The sequence below is a fragment of the Physeter macrocephalus genome, chromosome 18 (genome assembly GCF_002837175.3).
Source record: "Physeter macrocephalus isolate SW-GA chromosome 18, ASM283717v5, whole genome shotgun sequence".
Classification (NCBI taxonomy): Eukaryota; Metazoa; Chordata; class Mammalia; order Artiodactyla; family Physeteridae; genus Physeter; species Physeter macrocephalus.
Genome location: NC_041231.1, coordinates 87,846,462 through 87,867,123, shown reverse-complemented (window position 1 = coordinate 87,867,123; position 20,662 = coordinate 87,846,462). Strand labels below are relative to the sequence as shown.

General features: G+C 38.5%; 1 protein-coding gene across 1 annotated transcript in view; it reads right to left on the bottom strand.

The window, feature by feature from the left end:
- SLC17A1 (solute carrier family 17 member 1) overlaps positions 1-20,662 on the bottom strand; it is a 44,692-nt gene that overhangs the window by 14,339 nt on the left and 9,691 nt on the right. The window contains exons 2-9 of the mRNA XM_024121898.1: positions 15,633-15,843; positions 11,588-11,821; positions 11,414-11,501; positions 10,988-11,074; positions 4,891-5,009; positions 4,626-4,787; positions 3,481-3,613; positions 3,242-3,389 (exon numbers count right to left, since the gene is read on the bottom strand). Coding sequence (XP_023977666.1) covers positions 3,242-3,389; positions 3,481-3,613; positions 4,626-4,787; positions 4,891-5,009; positions 10,988-11,074; positions 11,414-11,501; positions 11,588-11,821; positions 15,633-15,843 — 1,182 coding nt within the window. The remainder of the gene's footprint in view (positions 1-3,241; positions 3,390-3,480; positions 3,614-4,625; positions 4,788-4,890; positions 5,010-10,987; positions 11,075-11,413; positions 11,502-11,587; positions 11,822-15,632; positions 15,844-20,662) is intronic.

The following is a 20,662-nucleotide window of genomic DNA, read 5'->3' as shown; positions in this document are numbered from 1 at the left end:
TTGTGGCCTCTCCCGTTGCGGAGCACAGGCTCCGGACGCACAGGCTCAGCGGCCATGGCTCACGGGTCCAGCCGCTCCACGGCATGTGGGATCTTCCACGGCATGTGGGATCTTCCCAGACCGGGGCACAAACCGTGTCCCCTGCATCAGCAGGCGGATTCTCAACCACTGCGCCACCAGGGAAGCCCTGTTATGCATTTTAATTTATATATTTTATACCCTATAGGGTATTATTATTTTTGTTTTGTGAATTCAGTAATTACTGGATTTACTCCAATATTTTTCCTCTCCATCTCTCTTCATTTGTTTCTATACCTCTATGTTTCATCTGTGATTATTTTACTTCTGCCTGAAGAATTCCCATTTAATAATTCTTTCACAGGAGGTCTGTTGCTGAAGAATTCCCAGCTTGTCTGAAAAATGTTTTTATATTACCTTAATTCTTGAAGGAAATGTTTGCTGGACAAAGACTTCTAGGTTAACAATGATTTTTTTTTTTTTTTTTTTTTTTTTTTTTTTTTTTTTACATGTTAGGAATTGGCTTCTAGCTTTCATAGTTTCTGTTGAGAAGGCAGTTGTCAGTATTACTATTGCTCCTTTGAAAGTAATGTCTCTTTTGTATACAGCTGTTTTTAAAGACCTCTCTTTTTTTTCACAGTTTTGCAATAACAAGTCTAGGTGTGGATTTCTTTGTATTTATCCTATTATATATTCAGTAACTATAGCACCTTTAATGACTATGCTCTCTTTTCAGATTCAGAAGTCTTTGGCATGCTGTGGTGGTGGGAAAGGATTTAACCTATTTTTACTGAAAGAGGTGCTTTCATTCCATAATTAGAGATATAAACAAAATCCCCAGTGTCAAGAGTCCTGAGTGCCATGACAATTACTCTGAAAATCATTACACATCCACAGTATGGAGCAGCTCACTAATCTGAGAGTAGCAAGGTGAGAGATTTATATGCTCCATAGCTCACGCCACCCAAATCCCAAACAGTAGGTATTTGATATGGGAAATGAAAACAACCTTGAGATTGTTTTAACGCAGGACAGTTTCCTGGACAGCTATTAGCTCTAAAATTGCTTATTCTTCAGCTGCAATAACCCATGGTAAAAGCATTTTGGAAGGGTAAATAGCTGCTGAAGTCGACTTTCAATTTAATTGATTTTATGTTTTGGTGTAATAATGATTTAGTAGAACCTAAATAAGATTCAGATACCTGAACTTCAGTCCCACATGGGGGGAAATTCAAAGGTACATGACCCGTCCATTAGTCAAAAATAATTAAAAGCTATTAAAAAAAATTTTGGAGTCTCCCTTTAAGAATTTCAAGGGGATGACAGTGCCTGCTTAATGCATCACAAAGCATCTTTAGAATCCTCTGTGCTTTTCTACTCATGCTACCCACCAAAGAGATGGTCATTACACTTCCAGGTCTTCTCTGTCTCACTCAATTTCATTTCCCAAACAATAGTCTCACAGAACCACATCTGTGTCTCCTCTTCTTCCTTGACGCCTTTGTTATGCTCAAAAAATATAATCACTTGCCCTATTCCTCAGTTCTAGCAAAGATCAAATTCCCCTAAAAGGACAGTTGAATAATTTACCCTCTAAGGGGACTCTTTTTAATAGGCAAGGGAAGTATATGGTTAGGAATATTAGGAATAAGTTTCATCCCCAACCATTAAAAAGTTTAAGCATTATAAATTAATATGTTTGTGACATAATGCACATATGCCCTAAATATTGAGGATGAATTAGCTTTAGAGACTAAGAATATTTCCAAATTGTCTATTAGTATATCTTCTCTGATGCTACAAAATTACCTGGTTAACATGGTATTTGAGCCCATTAGAATGATGCAACTCAGATCAAGTTCTATGTTATCCAAGCCATTGCTGGCTGAGATATTTCCCATCTTAGTGACCAGGTACTTGTTAATAACACTAGTGAGGCATTGACTACATCTAGACGGCTCTGGAGGCAGACATATCTAGGTACGAACCTTCCCTCTACTTATTACTAATCATGTGACTTTACATACATTCATTTCCCTGGTCTTTTGTTTCCTTACCCACACTATGTGGACAATATTATCTCACACTGGGGCATAACAGGCACATAAAAAATACTCAATAAATGGTAGCTATTTATAATTTCCTTTATCTATTTGTATATACATTCTTAATTTACCTGTTTTCAGAGTGCATATGGCTCAGGTGGCATTGTGTATTATATATCAAATAATCCTTTTATGTCTTTATATAATTCCAAGTAATCAGAATACCTACAGGCATTTTTAACGAGGGTCTCAGAACTCAATAAATCAAATGGATACATGTCTTCATTACTCTGACCTTCACCTAGTGCAGATCTGATGGGCAAGATTCTTTACAGAATTGTGACAAAGTAGATTATTCTTGGTTTATTTTTGCCTCTCTACCCCAGGCCACTACTTTACAAAACTTCAAAGAATTCTGTTCATATTGGATCTATGTTCTCCAGAGAGTGCTAGCCCCATAAAGTACAATGTGAAGAGTATCCCTTGGAGTTGTGCAAATGACAGAACTGCTTCCATCAGTCACACTTATTATATCTTAAAAAAGGCATTACATAGTAAAAAGAGGAAAAGTTCTTTGTCACAGAGATCTGGATTAAAATCCTAGCTAATATCCAAGCCAGTGGTGAGATCTTAGACCGACAATTAAGTATCTGAAACTCAGTTTCCTTAGTTACAAAATAAATATTACTAACTGATGGCTTTCCTTCATGAGTAATAATATATAAACATGGTATAATAACAATTTTAATGGATCAGCTAACCCTTATACATGTTTGCTATGTTCCAGGCACTATTCTATGTACTTGACTATATTAACTTGTTTAATCCTCTTGTGAGGATATCTTTATGAGGTAAGCATCTTCTTATTACTCCCATTTTATAGGTGAGAAACAGGTGTTGAGAAAGTAAGTAATTTGCTTGAAGAAAATGGTCATGAAACCCAATAGTCTGACTCTAGAATCTGTTCTCCTGATCACTGGACTACACTTCTTCATACACATGTGAGAGTTGCATACATTTGCATATATCATTTGCATATATCATTTAAGTTATATGTCTGACCTATATAGATGCTTCTTCAGAACTTTTGGCCTGCTAACCATCAGTTCCAAAATACTTGAAATCTTAAAACTTTGAGAACTTGGATACAAGAAAGAAAGAGATTTTTAAAACCCTACCTGGGAGCAATATCCAAGACATTTATTAATATTCCACCCATACAAAAGCTTCCTGTTGCATTAGCAAGTATCAGGAAAATCATAGTGCTATGGAAGCTGGAACTCAGGTAAAGCAGGCACAGGCTGAAGAGGGCAGGCAGGAGAAGTCCTGGGGAGTGATTCAGACAACACAGTCAGGTGCATCCCAAAGATGGGGGTGAAATACCCCAAAGTGCTTGAATGTCCTGGCTGTTTCTTACCTAGCAAGGTGAAGAGTTTCCGGATGGTGAGTAGGCTGAGAATATTCCTGGACAGGAAGACATCTGCCATATGACCTGCTAGAATAGCAAAAATCCAGGCAAACAAATGGGGGAGGGAAGACAGCAGCCCATTCTGAGGAGGGAAGGTTATTGTGAGTGAGTATGAGAAACAGGATAATCCTTACACTGAAATACAGTATCTAAAATTTGTATTGTCATATAGGAAACCATCAACGTACAATCCCAGAGTTACTTCTGGGGACACACTACCCAAGAGAAAGAGAAAAATAGTTTTGACGTCAGAAACAGCCGTCACAATCTGCCTAGTTTTCTGTTGGGACCTGAAAGTCCTAGATAGTAGAGAGGAAAACTATGTTGGGAATGGGAAATGCTGTCTGTGGGGAAAATGATAGAGATGATAATGATAACAATTGAAAACATGTATATGGTGCTTATTGTGGACCAGCTGCTGTTAATCCTTGCAGCAAATCCATGATCTCATGGAAGATAAAATTGAATCTCAGAGAGCTTAAGTGACCTCATTGTTACACTGGTCCCTAGGCTGGATTACTGGACGTTCATTATAGAATGTCTCAAAATGGCAAGCCCAGACTCCATTTCTAAAGGAGTCTTTTCTGGTTATTATGGCATCAAACAACAGAAGGTTCCAGGCATCAGTAATTCTCCAAGTCAGACAACCAATGAAAGTGCCAGTCCTTTCAGAGCAAGCTGTGAGTCATGGGTTCACAACCCAGGACTCTTTGCCTTTCCCCAGGGGAGAGGATTGGTATGAGCTGGAAAGGGTGGTAGAGCCTGGCCAACTGACTTTCAGGAAAGGATCCGACCCTGCAGGGAACAATGGCGTTGAGCCTTGAGGAATACATAAGGGTGATTATACAGGAAATAGGAGATAGGGAATCTGTGGGAATGTGGGTGAGTGTGCCTTGTTGTGGGAGTGCTAGACACCATGTCTACACCTTTTGTTCTGGGCAATGTTGACCTAATAATTGGAAACAGTGACATCTCCAGGTAAAGAACATCAACTAAGTAGTATAGGGGTGGGCAAGAGCTAGGACTAGAGTCATGGGAGAAAAGGAAATGGGTGCAAAGTCCTTCATAAAGTGAAGAACAGAAGGTGTACTTACCTCTTTTACATTAAGATGAAACTTGGAGTTGATAAACATTGGTGTATACAGACTCAGGAAGCTATTTGCCCAGAAAAAAGCAAAATTACAGAGGGAAATGACCCAGAGTGGAGGAGACTTAAGCATAGCCTTGATGGGCAGAGATGGTGCACTTGAACTGACCTGGAAAGGAACCCATTAATCATTAGCACATTAGGACAAGATGGAACACATTTTATTTGGCACAGAATCTGGGAGATACCAAAGTGGAGCCTGCGTGTTCTACCTGCTGGGCGAGGGCGGACATGATGTATTCCTTCTCACTTTTGCTTATACACGGGTGGTCCTTTGGGTCCTCATAAAACAGAACGAACCAGAGAAGACTTAAGGCACAACCACAAGCACCTATTGGAACAGGACAAGTTAGAATTGGAATTGATTCTGTCTATAGTGAGTTTCTTTTCCAAACTGGCATTTTTCATTATTGGTCTGAGAACCTAGACCTCTTCTTTTCTTTTTTGGAACTTTGCAACAAAGCTCACATTTTGATAGTTTTCTCTGTATCCATAGCTGCCTCTCTCTACAGAATGAATTTTACAGAAATGGTGGTAAGACCTCTGGCCTCTCCTGATATCCTAGCCTCTATTTTTCTCCACGCAGGACAGCTGGGCCTCCCTGCTCTTAGGCCATCATTTATACAGATTCCTAATGTGTTCTACTCTCAGAGTATGGCATAGCTGAACCCACACAGGGCTTGACAATCACCCAGTTTTGAGAGCTACGCCTTAGCTATGCTCCTAAGATGCAGCCCAGGCCTTAGGGATTGTCCAAATCCCATAAGAGTTTGCCAAATTATTTGTTGTTTTTCAGTTTTTTATACCAATGATCTGATCATAAGGAATCCTCTGTTAGGACAGGGAGTATGTAGTACTCAGTAGTCAGGCTTCCAGAATTGCATTCATTCATTTGACAAATATTGGTTAAATGTCCATTATGTACCATGAACCATTCTAGGTCCTGGGAATACAACAGTGAATAAAACAGACAAAGCCCTGCCTTCACAGACTTTAATTTCTAATGGATGAGACAAAGATAATGAAAAGTAATTAAATAAAAGGTAGTAAATGTCAGTGAAAAGAGTTATGGAGGAGAGTTATGGAGGGAGGAAGGAAGGAGTACCATGTTCAGGGAAGGCTAGGATGTGGATGGGGCACAGACACTGCGGGCAGAGGGAGAAATAAGTACCAAAGCCCAGAGTTATGAGGCCAGTGTCACTGGGCAGGGAGCAAGATGAGGGTGGAAATGGATGAGGATGAGAGGTAATGAGATCAGACCATGTGGAAACCTGGAGCCACTGTAAGATCTCAGATGTTTACAACACACTTTAAGACAACATTAAAAGAATACTTTGACAATATACCATTTCCACCTCATTCTGTGACCTGAGAGCCCAAACCCAAGGCAAAATGTAAATGAAGAAAAGTGAGCACCTAATAAATACACAGGCAATACATATATTTCTCTATATTATTGTACTCAACCCTCAGAAAATACATTTGATACTATTAGCTCTTTTTCAAAATAAGAAAACTGTTGCTCAGAAAGATCTGCTTGCTTACCCAGGAACACATGATTAGTAAGTGGTAACTGACACGTAAGCATGGATTATATTGTCTAGGGAGGGAAAATAGCCCTAGAGGAGGAGGTTGGAGAAAAGTTTTGAAGAAAGACAACAGTTAATGGCAAGCAGAAGAGGAGAAGTCTGTAAAGGAGACTGAGAGGGAATGGCCAGAAGGATAAAGTCCACTGCAGGAAGAACAGGGTCAGAGAGACTGAGATGAGAAGGAAATGTCCAATCACTGAGGTTCAGTGCATGGAGTCAGAGGCAAAGGCACGAGGGAAAGAATGGTATTGTTGAATATGATTGAGAGTTCAAGTCAAATGTGGACTGAAAAACTTCCACTTGATTTATGGGCATGGAGCTTGGCCAGCATTTGGGAGGCATATAAGGAGTTTAGAAGTTATCACTCCCATCCTTACAACAAGGAAAACGTTGAACAAACTAAAAATCAATAACTCTTCTTTGATCCATCAGATAATTGATGTCACAGGGCAAACCACTGCCCTCCTGTCTCTAGAGAGACAGACAGGCAGATACAGAGAATTACAACTTCCCAGAACAGAAGCCCAGAAACAGAAAACTCCATTGGAACCAGTCATTTCTAGGGTAGGAAAACCTAGCAATTGATGGCTTGCTTTAGGTTTAGTGTAGACAAGTTTGAGAGATGAAAAGTCTGGGGATAGGGGGCCCAGTCTTAAGAAGACCCCTCACACTTTTGTGAGTTTTATCTCCAGAACACCTACCATGTTTTCACAGTGAATATAAGAGAAAAATCCCTCCATCCTTCCAGGAGAGGAAGGGAAAAGTAGCTATTTTGAATTATGTCTAGAGCATTCTGTTCTTAACAAAAACTGCTCAAAGGGAAACAGTTTTACCAGAGCCTAACCAACTTAAGGGAAGGGAAATATCCAATTCCAGCCCCTTCTTCCTATCTCACTTAAGGAGGGGAAAAAAAAAACTGAGACGGACTTGTGAAGGTCAATTTCAGGGCAGAGGCTCACTAAAATACTGACACCTAATCACAAGACTATAGAACACTGTCTCCCCACGTACACACCTTATCACCACATCAAAACTGTCCTGCACTTTATTGGGAATCCACCTAGAAGAACTGCACATTACAAACCTTATTTAAGAAGTCTCTAGAGAAACTCAAAGACAAGGAAAGATAAAAACAAAGACACCAGAAGAAGCTGTAGCCTCTGAAACTTATAACTATAGCACACAGTAAGCACAGCTTAACCCCTAGCCAGAAAAACATAAAACTTCACACTAAAGGGCTATTTTTCTCAGTTCCTTTTACCTAATGTATCTTGTTAGCTTTCAACAAGAAAAACATGAGGCTCACTAACAGACAAAAAAATGTAGTTTGAAGAGACAGAGCAAGCATCAGATCCAGACTGAGACATAGCAGAGGTGTTGGAACGATCAGATCAAGAATTTAAAACAATTATGATTAAAATGCTTATGGAAAAAGCAGACAACATACAAAAACATGAGTAATGTAAGTAGAGAGATGGAAACGCTAATAAGGAATCAAAAGAAAATGCTAGAGGGCTTCCCTGGTGGTGCAGTGGTTGAGAGTCCGCCTGCCGATGCAGGGGATGCGGGTTCGTGCCCTGGTCCGGGAGGATCCCACATGCTGCGGAGCAGCTAGGCCCGTGAGCCATGGCCGCTGAGCCTGCGCATCTGGAGCCTGTGCTCTACAACGGGAGAGGCCTCTGCTGCGCACAGTGAGAGGCCCGTGTACCAAAAAAAAAAAAAAAAAAAAAGAAAATGCTAGAAATAAAAAACACTGTAACAGAAATGAAGAATGACTTTAATGAGCTCATTAAGAGACTAGACAAGGTCGAGGAAAAATCACTGAGCTTCAAGAAATGTCCATAGAAACTTCCAAACCTGAATTGCAAATAGAGTAAAAGTATAAAAAAGAACAGAATATCCAAGAATTGTGAGACAATTACAATAGTGTACTATACGTGTAATGGAAATATCAGAAAGAGAAGTAAGAGAAAGGAACAGAAGAAATATTTGAAACAACAATTACTGAGAATTTCCCAAAAGTAATGATAGACACGAAACCACAGATAGAAGAAGCTCAGAGAACACAAAAAGGATGAATACCAATCAATTTACACCTAGGCATATCATATTCAAACTGCAGAAAATAAAAGAGAGAAAATTTTGAAAGAAGCCAGAGGAAAGAAAATGACCTGGGGAGTCGGGTTTAAATTTAGAATTCTTAGATTCCACTGGTCACTGATCTGGGACTTGACCTCTTCTGTTCCCACCCAGATCCAGTCCCACACCACTAAGGGTTTTGAATGGCTCTGTATAGAAATTCTTGGCTTCCCCATCATGCTCCATCTACATTCTCTGCAAATAGTTTTACCTGTCACCTCCTGGCCCAGCCTCAATTCAGTGAATTTGGGGAAGAGTCCTGCCAGGTCTGAAAAAGCCTTGGTTGTATATGAGCAAAAAATTCTGGGAGTGATGATTAGAAGGAAGGTCATGGGCTCTGATGAGCCTATAATTTTGATGCCATTGACTTCTACCCTATGAAGAAGGCTTGGCTGGAAGGGGGCCAGAATGGGCTCATTACAGTGTAGAATCCAAGGCAAGGCCCCTCCTGCCTGGCCTTCAGAGCAGCTCTAGCTCTGATGGAAGCCATAAGTGATCTTGGCAAGGGCTCTCTTGATAGTAGAATGGGTCATACACTTAGTCAGATGTAAGTTGAGGAGACAGTGGTTGTCTAGGAAATGGGCGCAGTGGGTATAGACAGGTTGTTCAATAATTTTGACTCTTAAAAGGGAGGTAACTTGAAAGAGACGGCAGGGAAAGGGAGCCATTTTAGAGATTTGAGGAGAGTAGAGAAGTTTTGAGAAGTTTGAAATAGTATTTATGGTGAGAAACATGTCAGGACGGTCAGGCCCTTTTAAGTGCAAATGTGAGTGTATGGTTCAATTTGTTCTGTATGGTAATTTTCCCCAGCAATTATCAGCTGCTTAAAAGCAGGTATTATTTTGTTCTTTAAAATAGTATTGATCAGATTTATTTAACTTTATTGAGAAGAGCATTCAAATGGAACCACAAAACATCCTGGTTTTAGTTTGTCTCTGCCACTAACTTGGGCAGGTTATTTCACATCTATGTGCACCGTATGACTCATTGTAAGAGTTGTGGAGGCAACACCTAAATCCCTATACTGCTGCCATCTAAGTGATGGCACTCTTCTCCTATTCTAAGTGATAAGAAAAAGCAGATGGGGCAATTCATGGTAAAGCTGTTATCATAGTATAATGCATAGTCCCTTTCTTTGCGCTTCATAGAGCCACCCATGAGAATTGCAAATGACAAATGTTGCTGTATACATGTATATGATGTTGAAATATGAATACAACATGAATATTGGAGCTCACCCAACTTTTGGTTAGTAATGTTGGGCAGCGTTAATTATTGAAAAGATTTTCTTACACGGAGCCGAAACTTCACCTCCCTATAATTTCCTGCGTATTAGTTTTAGTTTTGTAATGCAGAGCAGGTATGCATTTCTCTTACATGAGAGTCCTGCAAGGCATGCCTGCTCAAGTTTTCATTTCACCAGGTTAGACAGTTTCAAGTCTTCCAGCCCTTTCCTGACATAGGGTTTGTGTAATATCACTATACTGACCATTACTTACTACTGATGACTAATGCAGTGATGAAGAACAATGAAACTGTGAGGATGGAAGACATGCCTCTGCCATTTGCTCACTGTGGGTATTGCGGGTTCCCTGTTTGTCCCTCTAGATCCACTCTCCACCCTTCTTTACCCTGCTTTGGCCACAGATGGCTGACTTTAATGAATATCAACCGGCCCCTATGTTCTCTGCTTTCCAGATAGATTTAGGCAGCAGAAAGCTTGAGCAGAAGATGAGAGGGAGAGAGTTGAATGAGATTAGGGTGTCTCTTTCTCTAGTTATCACCTTCCCTAGCATTGCCTCAGTCTATATGCTCTTTTATGAGAAGTCATGGGTCCTTTCAAGGCAGCCATCTCTACAGGACTCTCTCCTAGTAGATTCCCATCGACTACACCCTTGCTTGCCCTTTTGGACCTGGGGATGGTACTAGCTTCCATTTTGCTAGCACCTGATTACTGCTCTATCCATTTGATTCTGCCACATCTTTATTTACCATTTTAAAGAATCACTTTGTAATAGATCCTTCTGAATTAAGACTCTGTAATTTTCCTTACATATCAAACGAGCACAATACCACCCATCCACAGTCCCTTATCCACAAATCTGAAACCAAGATTTGAAAGCCAAAAGTGATTTTCTAACTTATTTAGAAACCCCAATCCTTTATAGTTTTTCATTTATTCCAATTTATGAGAATTTCATGTTTCACTTCAGAAATTAATGTGTTTGATTATGAGATGATCCTCTAAATTTTGCTTGGGATGTTAAGTATAAATAGTATACTCATATTATCTTTGATCTATTCTGATCATCCCTTTCCCCAAGAGTTTCATGTAGGGGACATGCATCTGTAGCATCAATATTGTAGAATTGCGAAATTATACACAGTAATGCACGTATAGTTCTGAGCATGATGTCTTGCTTATAACAAGAAATTCATGAATGTTGACTGCTCTTTTACCTTCAACGGGATTTATGATTTCTAATATTGCTAACTTCATATAAACTACTATATTCCATTTTTATTTTTAAGTTTTAAAAATTCTGAATAATGACTGGGATTTTTATAGAAAGAGACTCACCAAAAATATAAAAGACCATAGGCCATCCCAGGGAGTCACAGATGAATCCAGTTATAAGTAGGACAACACAGGGTCCTAGCAGAAGTCCTAATCAGAAGGCACAAAGAACACCCCCAGTGAATGCAGGCATCTGGAAGTAGAAATAGTGTAGTCTCATGGTAGCAGTGAACAATTTATAGTGAAATATTTGTATAACATAACACCGAACAGAAGAAAATAATAAAATATTTGCTTTTCTCTCTTTTCTCTGTTGTTTGAGATAAGGAAGCCTCTTCTCCATCCCAGACAATTTCCATATCTTTAAAGTGAGGATGGTTTCCAAAGCCCTTGACAGTTCAAAACATACATGTTTCTTACGGCTCTAGAGCAGCACATGTTACAATGAGATGACAATGAGATTAAACATTCTAGGCCCTTAGTCACTACCTGATAAACTCAGAGAGGTAAGTCGGACTTGTTCCAAGGGAGGAGCCCACTTGATCCATACTACTTGCTGAGTTGTTAATGCTATCCCCTGAAAGAAGAATGATTAGAACATTTGATCTCTGACACTTTCTGTGAATTTAAACTCTTGGTTCAGTTTTCGTATTATCTTAATACCTGGAATAGTCCCTGGATTACACGGCATATGATGACCAAAGCTTCTCCAAATTCAGCTGCCAGTGGGATGAGCAGAGTAAATAAAGAGCTGAGGAACAATGCAGAACCAACCATTTTCTTTAAGGAGTATATTCCAGATAAATATCCAGCAGGAATTTGGCTGATGAGTAGACCGTAGAAGATGGAACTTAACATGATCCCCTGGATTTCAGTGCTCCAGTTATACACAGGGTTCTGAAAGGAAAAAGGAGACACATCTAGCCACTCTGCAGATGATTTTCTATGATGTTCAGGAATATGGGAAAACTGGTCTTCCAGCTTACCCCATGTAAAATAGCTGCCCTCTGCCTAAAATCCTCTATTATGGGACTTCTTTATTCTAATAATATCATTTTCTGTGTGTAATTACATTTTATCATTGGTATCCTCAACTATAACGAAAAGCCTTTGCAGTCAAGGGCATCATTTTTACCACCCATACCTGTCACAGCATAGACATTTAATGCCTGCGTTTTAAAAAAATTTTAGATATAATTGGCATATTATATTAGTTTCAGGTGTACAACATAATGATTCGATATTTGTATATATTGAGAAATGATCACAAGTCTAGTTAACAGCCATCACCATATATATAGTTGTGATGAAAACTTTTAAGATCTACTCTCTTAGCAACTTTCAACTATACAATACAGTATCATTAACTAAAATCACCATGCTATATGCTACACCCCCATAACAATTTTTTTTAAAGATTTATTTTGATGTGGACCATTTTTTAAAAGTTTTTATTGAATTTGTTACAACATTGCTTCTGATTTAGTTTTTTGGCCGCCAGCCACATGGGATCTTAGCTCCCCAACCAGGGATTGAAACTGCACCCCCTCATTGGAAGGCAAAGTCTTAACCACTGGACCGCCAGGGAGGTCCCCCAATAACTTATTTTATAGCTGAAAGTTTGCACTTTTTAACTCTCTTTACCCATTTTGCCCAACACCACCCTCCCCTGATCCCCTGCTACTGGCAACCACCAGCCTATTCTCTGTAACCAGGAGCTCAGTTTTATTTGTTTGTTTAGATTCCACATATAAACAAGATTGTATAGTATTTGTCTTTCTTTGTCTGATTTATTTCACTTAGCATAATACACTCAAGGTCCATTCATGTTGTTGCAAATGGCAAGATTTCTTAATTTTTATGACAATAATATTCCATTGTATATATACACTGCATCTGCACTATCCATTCATCCTTGGATGGATCCTTAGGCTGTTGTAAATAATGCTGCAATGAACATGGGGGTGTAGATATTTTTTCAAGTTAGTGTTTTTATTTTCTTAGGATAAATACCCAGAACTAGAAATGCTGGATATGGTAATTTAATTTTTAAGTTTTTGAAGAACATTCATACTGTTTTCCATAGTGACTGCACTAATTTACATTATACCATCAGTGCACTAGGGTTCCCTTCTCTCCACATCTTAGTCATCACTTGATAATTCTTGTCTTTTTGATAATATCTATGTTGACAGGTATGAGGTGATTCCTTGTGGGTTTGATTTGCATTTCCCTGATGATGTTGGACACCTCCTCATGTGCCTGTTGACAATTTGTACGTCTTTTCTGGAAAAATGTCTATTCAGATCCTCTGCCCATTTTTTAATTAGATTTTTTTTTTTTGCAATAGAGTTGTATGAGTTCTTCATATATTTTGGATACCAATCTCTTACCAGATATGATTTGCAAATATTTTCTCTCATTCAGTAGGGTGCCTTTTCATTTTCTCTATGGTTTCCTTTGCCGTGCAGAAGCTTTTTAGTTTGAGGTAGTCTCACTTGTTTATTTTTGCTTTTGTTGCCATTGATTTTGGTGTAAAATCCAAAAAATCGTAGCCTAGACTAATGTCAGTGAGCTTTTCACCTATGTTTTCTTCTAGTTTTATGTTTTTAGGTCTTAGTGTTCCAATGTTGGATTCATTTTGAGTTAATTTTTGTGTGCATTATAAGATAGTGGCTCAGTTTTCCCAACACTATATATTGAAGAGATTGTCTTTTCATCATTTTGTATTCTTGCCTCCTTTGTCATAGATTAATTGCCCAAATACGTATGGGTTTATTTCTGGGCTATCTACACTGCTTCGCTGATTGACGTGTCTGAGTTTATGCAAATACCATACTTTTTTGATTACTATAGCTTTGGAATGTAGTTTGAAATCAGGGAGCTTGATGCCTCTAGCTTTGTTTTTCTTTCTTATTATTGCTTTGGCTATTCTGGGTCTTTTGTAGTTCCATACAAATTGTAGTACTGTTTGTTCTATTTCTGTGAAAAAGGCAATCGGACTTTTGATGATTACATCTAATCTGTAGACATTTTAACAATATGAATTCTTTCAATCCATGAGCACAAAATATCTTTCCATTTACTTGTGTCTTCTTCAGTTTCTTTCATCAGTGTCATACAGTTTTCAGTGCATAGGTGTTTAACCTTCTTGGTTAAATTTATTCCTGTATATTTTAGTCTTTTTGATGCAATTAGAATTGTTTTCTTAATTTTGTTTCTGTTAGTTTGTTAATAGTGTAGAGAAATGCAACAGATTTTTGTATATTGATTTTGTATCTTACAACTTTAATGAATTCATTTTTATTTCTAACAGTTTCCTTAGTGGAGGCTTCAGGATTTTCTATATATAATATCATGTCATCTGCAAATAGTGACAATTTTACTTCTTCCTTTTCAATTTGGATGCCTTTTTTTTTTTCCTTGCCTAATTGCTCTGGTGAGGACTTCCAATACTATGTTGAATAAAAATGGTGGGAGTGGGAATCACTGTTTTATTCCTGATATTAGAGGAAAAGCTTTCAGATTTTCACCATTAAGTATGATTTTATCTGTGGTCTTGTTATACATGGCCTTTATTATGTTGAGGTACATTCCCTCTATACTCACTTGTTTAGAATTTTGGATATTAATTTTGTCAAACCCTGATGGCCACCAGAGCCAGACGATCAAGGCGGCAGCTGTTAAAAAGAAAAAAAAATCGGGTGCTAGAACAAGAGGCCAGATGAATGTAAAAGCTCCCCTTTGGGAGATACTGGCTCTCCAGAGCACAGCAAAGAGAGAACACAAGGATGGCATCTGCTGGTCTCCATCCCCAAAGAGAACTCCAGCAGGCCCTAGATGTGTGTTAAATTAGATGCCCGCCCCTCAGGCCAACAGTTTATGGTAAGCAAATAAGCCTCTTTCATAGAACATCTTGGTGCTGTGTTGAGATTACTTATAAGCCCATCAAGGCATTCTTTGTACCTGTTACAGTTGCCATGATTTCTACTATTTCTTTTTCATGCTTTCTAATAATATCCATCTCTCTACTATCTCTCTACCATCTCTCTACCTATCTGGTATTGTATGTTGTCATTTTTTTCCCATTAGAGCCCTTGACATATTAATTATAGTTATTTAAAATTCCCTGTCTAAGAATTCCTACATATGTGTCAAATCTCAGCCTGGTTCTGATGTTTATGTTAAAAAAAATCAGGGTTCAGTACACTTCATATAGTGTTATTTTTAATGTAAATAGTGATGATAATAAGAAAATATTTTCTTATTTGCCTGTGTATTCATAAAGGGATGTAGGAAGAGTATAGTGGAAAATATTTTTCCCACCTATTTTCATTTATTTCTATACTACATCTTCTGACAGGTATCAACTCATTACCTTCCATAGATGAAATTAATGAAACATGTAAATGTACTGTATGTTAAAAATGTAAATAAGAAAGAAAAAGTGTCTTGACTTCTACTTCTCATTTAAGATGTTTTCCTCTTTTCTCCTGTCCAAACTTCTCTTGCCCTTTACAAATACTGAGACATATTTTAGTTGTGGGACATGTTTATTTAGGTTACTACTGGCAAGGCAAATCAAGACTTGAGCTTCTTTCTCTAATAATTACTATCATATCAATTATGATAACATTCAACCTCTCCACAAATTAGTTAGCAAGATAGGATTTTAAACTTATGACTGTCTATAATATTTTTGATATACCTTTATGTTATCCTGTGGCTCCTTTGTGGAGGTGTTGGACAAACCATGTGGCTCTGTGCTGTTCACCATGGCTATCATTGTGAGGCTCATACACACGCGCTGTGACATTATTATAACATTACAGAGGAGCAGTAAGAGAGAAATTCCATAACGAATGGAACAAAAATTTGGAACTGGAATGTAGAACAGAAAGTATCCAGCGTTAACACATCTGAGGTAAAAACATATTTTAACTTTAGGAAGTGCCACTTAGAAATTTGGACCCCTGTATGTTAATTTAAAATTTTATTGTACTAAATGGCTTTTGAGAAGTTATGACACAATAAGATGTGGAATTGGTCTTATAATTTCATACCCCCTAAAATATAATCCCTAATAGAATGTCCCAGAAAATTGAGCCAGTCCTTGAAGTACTTTGGCTCATATCTATTTTAAAGGGACCATTTACAAATACCCTGAGTTACTCTTGGAAGTAAGTTCCCTGAACAACAAAAAAGACCTTCCCTCAAGTAAACTGCTTTATTCTCAAAACTTATATGACTAGTCTGGTTGAGAAACTCATATGTGCACATTGCAGAGAAAAAGAGCACTTAAAAAAATGTAATGTATTTGAAGTACTTTCAAGCTAGAGTAATCAGTGTAGTGTTGGTGTAAGGCCAAACAAATTCATCAATAGGAGAAAGTAGGGAGCCCAGAAAGAGAGGAGTATAAATAATCATATGCTTTTGAATAAATACACTAATGCAAATCAATGGAGGCAAGTACGGTCTTTTCAACAAACGGCACTTTCTCAAGAGAAATAAAAATATGTGTCTACAAAAGGCTTGTACTGAAATGCTTATAGCAGCTTTATTCATAATAGCTGGATATTTGGAATGGGTGAACATACCATAGTGTATTAATACAGTGGATATTACTCAGAAATACAAAGTAAGGAAACACTGATACAACTCAACAACCTGGATGAATCTCAACAAAAATATGCTCAGCTGAAGAAGCTAGACACCAAAGGGTGCATACTATTTTTATGCATACTATTTCTATGAATTTCAAAAATGGGCAAAATTAATTTATGTGCCTAGATATTAAAATAACAATTCCCTCTTGGTGAGGAGGGCAAAAGGAGAAGAAGGGACTTTAATGTAGTGTTCTATGAGTCTTGCTTGTAACTTTATACATTTTTCAGAACATATCTAAGATTATCCAACAGCAACAACAACCACAACCGGCACTGGCAGAGGAACCAAGATGATGGAGTAGAAGGACGTGCTCTCACTCCCTCCTGTGAGAACACTAGAATCACAACTAGTTGCTGGACAGTCATTGATAGGAAGACACTGGAACTCACCAAAAAAGATACCCCACAACTAAAGACAAAGGAGAAGCCACAATGAGATGGTAGGAGGGGCACAATCACAGCAAAATCAAATCCCATAACTGCCAGGTGGGTGACTCACACACTGCAGAAGACTTATAGCACAGAAGTCCACCCTCTGGAGTGAAGGTTCTGAGTGCCAAGTCAGGCTTCTCAACTTGTGGGTCCGGCAACGGGGGGAGGAATTCCTAGAGAATCAGACTTTGAAGGCTAGTGGGATTTGATTGCAGGACTCTGACAGGACTGGGGGAAACAGAGACTCCACTCTTGGAGGGCATACACAAAGTAGTGTGCGCATCAGGACCCAGGGGAAATAGCAGTGACCCCAGGAGAGAATGAACCAGAGCTACATGCTAGTGTTGGAGGGTCTCCTGCAGAGGCAGGGGGTGGCTGTGGCTCACCGTGGGGAAATGGACACTGGCAGCAGAAGTTCTGGGAAGTACTCCTTGGTGCAAGCCCTCCCAGAGTCTGTCATTAGCCCCACCAAAGAGCCCAGGTAGACTCCAGTGTTGGGTTGCCTCAGGCCAAACAATGAACAGGGAGGGAACCCAGCCCCACCCGTCAACAGTAAAGCAGATTAAAGTTTTACTGACCTCTGCCCACCAGAGCAACAGCCAGCTCTACCCATTAACAGTCCCTCCCATCAGGAAACTTACACAAGCCTCTTAGATAGCTTCATCCACCAGAGGGCAGACAGGAGAAGCAAGAAGAACAACAATCCTGCAGCCTGTGGAACAAAAACCACACTCACAGAAAGACAGACAAGATGAAAAGGCAGAGGGCTATGTACCAGATGAAGGAACAAGATAAAACCCCAGAAACACAACTAAATGAAGTGGAGACAGGCAACCTTCCAGAAAAAGAATTCAGAATAATGATAGTGAAGATGATCCAGGACCTCGGAAAAAGAATGGAAGCAAAGATCGAGAAGACGCAATAAATGTTTAACAAAGACCTAGAAGAATTAAAGAACAAACAGAGGTGAATAATACAATAAATGAAATGAAAACTACACTATAAGGAATCAATACCAGAATAACTGCGGCAGAAGAATGGATAAGTGACCTGGAAGACAGAATGGTGGAATTCACTGCTGTGGAAGAGAATAAAGAAAAAAGAATGAAAAGAAATGAAGACAGCCTAAGAGACCACTGGGGCAACAATAAAGGCAAAAACAATCACATTATAGGGGTCCCAGAAGGAGAAGAGAGAGAGAAAGAGCCAGAGAAAATATGTGAAGAGATTATGGTCGAAAACTTCCCTAACATGGGAAAGGAAATAGCTACCCAAGTCCAGGAAGTGCAGCAAGTCCCATACAGGATAAACCCAAGGAGAAACACACCAAGACACATAGTAATCAAATTGGCAAAAATTAAAGACAAAGAAAAATTATTGAAAGCAGCAAGGGAAAAGCAACAAATAACATACAAGGGAACTCTCATAAGGTTAACAGCTGATTTCACAGTAGAAACTTTACAAGCCAGAAGGGAGTGGCATGATACACTTAAAGTAGTGAAAAGAAGAACCTACAACCAAGATTACTCTACTGGCAAGGATCTCATTGAGATTCAATGCAGAAATCAAAAGCTTTACAGACAAGCACAAGCTAAGAGAATTCAGCACAACCAAACCAGCTCTACAACAAATGCTAAAGGAACTTCTCTAAGTGGGAAACACAAGAGAAGAAAAGGACCTACAAAAACAAACCCAAAACAATTAAGAAAATGGTCATAGGACATATATACCAATAATTATCTTAAACGTGAATGGATTAAATGCTCCAAACAAAAGACACAGGCTTGCTGAATGGATACAAAAACAAGACCCATATATATGCTGTCTACAAGAGACCCACTTCAGACCTAAGGGACACATACAGACTGAAAGTGAGGGAATGGAAAAAGATATCCCATGCAAATGGAAATCAAAAGAAAGGTGGAGTAGCAATACTCATATCAGATAAAATAGACTTTAAAGTAAAGAATATTACAAGAGACAAGGAAGGGCACTACAAAGTGATCAATCCAAGCAGATGATATAACAATTATAAATATATATGCACCCAACATTGGAGGACCTCAATACATAAGGCAACTGCTAACAGCTCTAAACGAGGAAATCAACAGTAACACAATAATAGTGGGGGACTTTAACCCCTCACTTACACCAATCGAGGAAATCAACAGTAACACAATAATAGTGGGGGACTTTAACCGCTCACTTACACCAATGGACTGATGATCCAAAATGAAAACAAATAAGGAAACAGAAGCTTTAAATGACACAATAGGCCAGATAGATTTAATTGATATTTATAGGATTTTCCATCCAAAACCAGCAGATTACACTTTCTTCTCAAGTGTGCATGGAGCATTCTCCAAGATAGATCACTTCTTGGGTCACAAATCAAGCTTCAGTTAATTTAAGAAAATTGAAATCATATCAAGCATCTTTTCTGACCACAAGACTATGAGATTAGAGATGAATTACAGGGAAAAAAACGTAAAAAACACAACCACATGGAGGCTAAACAATACGTTACTAAATAACCAAGAGATCACTGAAGAAATCAAAGAGGAAATCAAAAAATACCTAGAGACAAATGACAATGAAAACACGACAATCCACAACCTATGGGATGCAGCAAAATCAGTTCTAGGAGGGAAGTTTACAGCTATACAAGCCTACCTCAAGAAACAAGAAAAATCTCAAATAAACAATCTCACCTTACACCTCAAGGAAGTAGAGAAGAACAAACCCGAAAGTTAGTAGAAGGAAAGAAATCATAAAGATCAGAGCAGAAATAAATGAAATAGAAACAAAGAAAAGAGACTACTACAAGCAACTCTATGCCAACAAAATGGACAACCTAGAAGAAAGGGAAAATTCTTAGAAAGGTATAACCTTCCAAAACTGAACCAGGAAGAAATAGAAAATATGAACAGACCAATCACAAGTAATGAAATTGAAACTGTGATTAAAAATCTTGCAACAAACAAAAGCCCCAGACTAGATAGCTTCACAGGTGAATTCTATCAAACATTTAGAGAAGAGGTAACACCCATCCTTCTCAAAATCTTACAAACAATTGCAGAGGAAGGAACACACCCAAATTCATTCTATGAGGCCACAATTACCCTGATACCAAAACCAGACAAAGATACTACAAAAAAAGAAAATTACAGACCAATATCACTGATGAATATAGATGCAAAAATCCTCAACAAAATACTAGCAAACAGAATCCAAAAACACATTGAAAGGATCATACACCATGATCAAGTACAATTTATCCCAGGAATGCAAGGATTCTTCAATATATGTAAATCAATCAACGTGGTACACCATATTAACAAATTGAAGAAGAAAAACCATATGATCCTCTCAATAGATGCAGAAAAAGCTTCTGACAAAATTCAACACCCATTTATGATAAAAGCTCTCCAGAAAGTGGGCATAGAGGGAACCTACTTCAACATAATAAAGGCCATATATGACAAACCCACAGCAAACATCATTCTCAATGGTGAAAAACTGAAAGCATTTCCTCTAAGATCAGGAACAAGACAAGGATGTCCACTCTCACCACTATTATTCAACATAGTTTTGGAAGTCCTAGCCACGGCAATCAGAGAAGAAAAAGAAATAAAAGGAA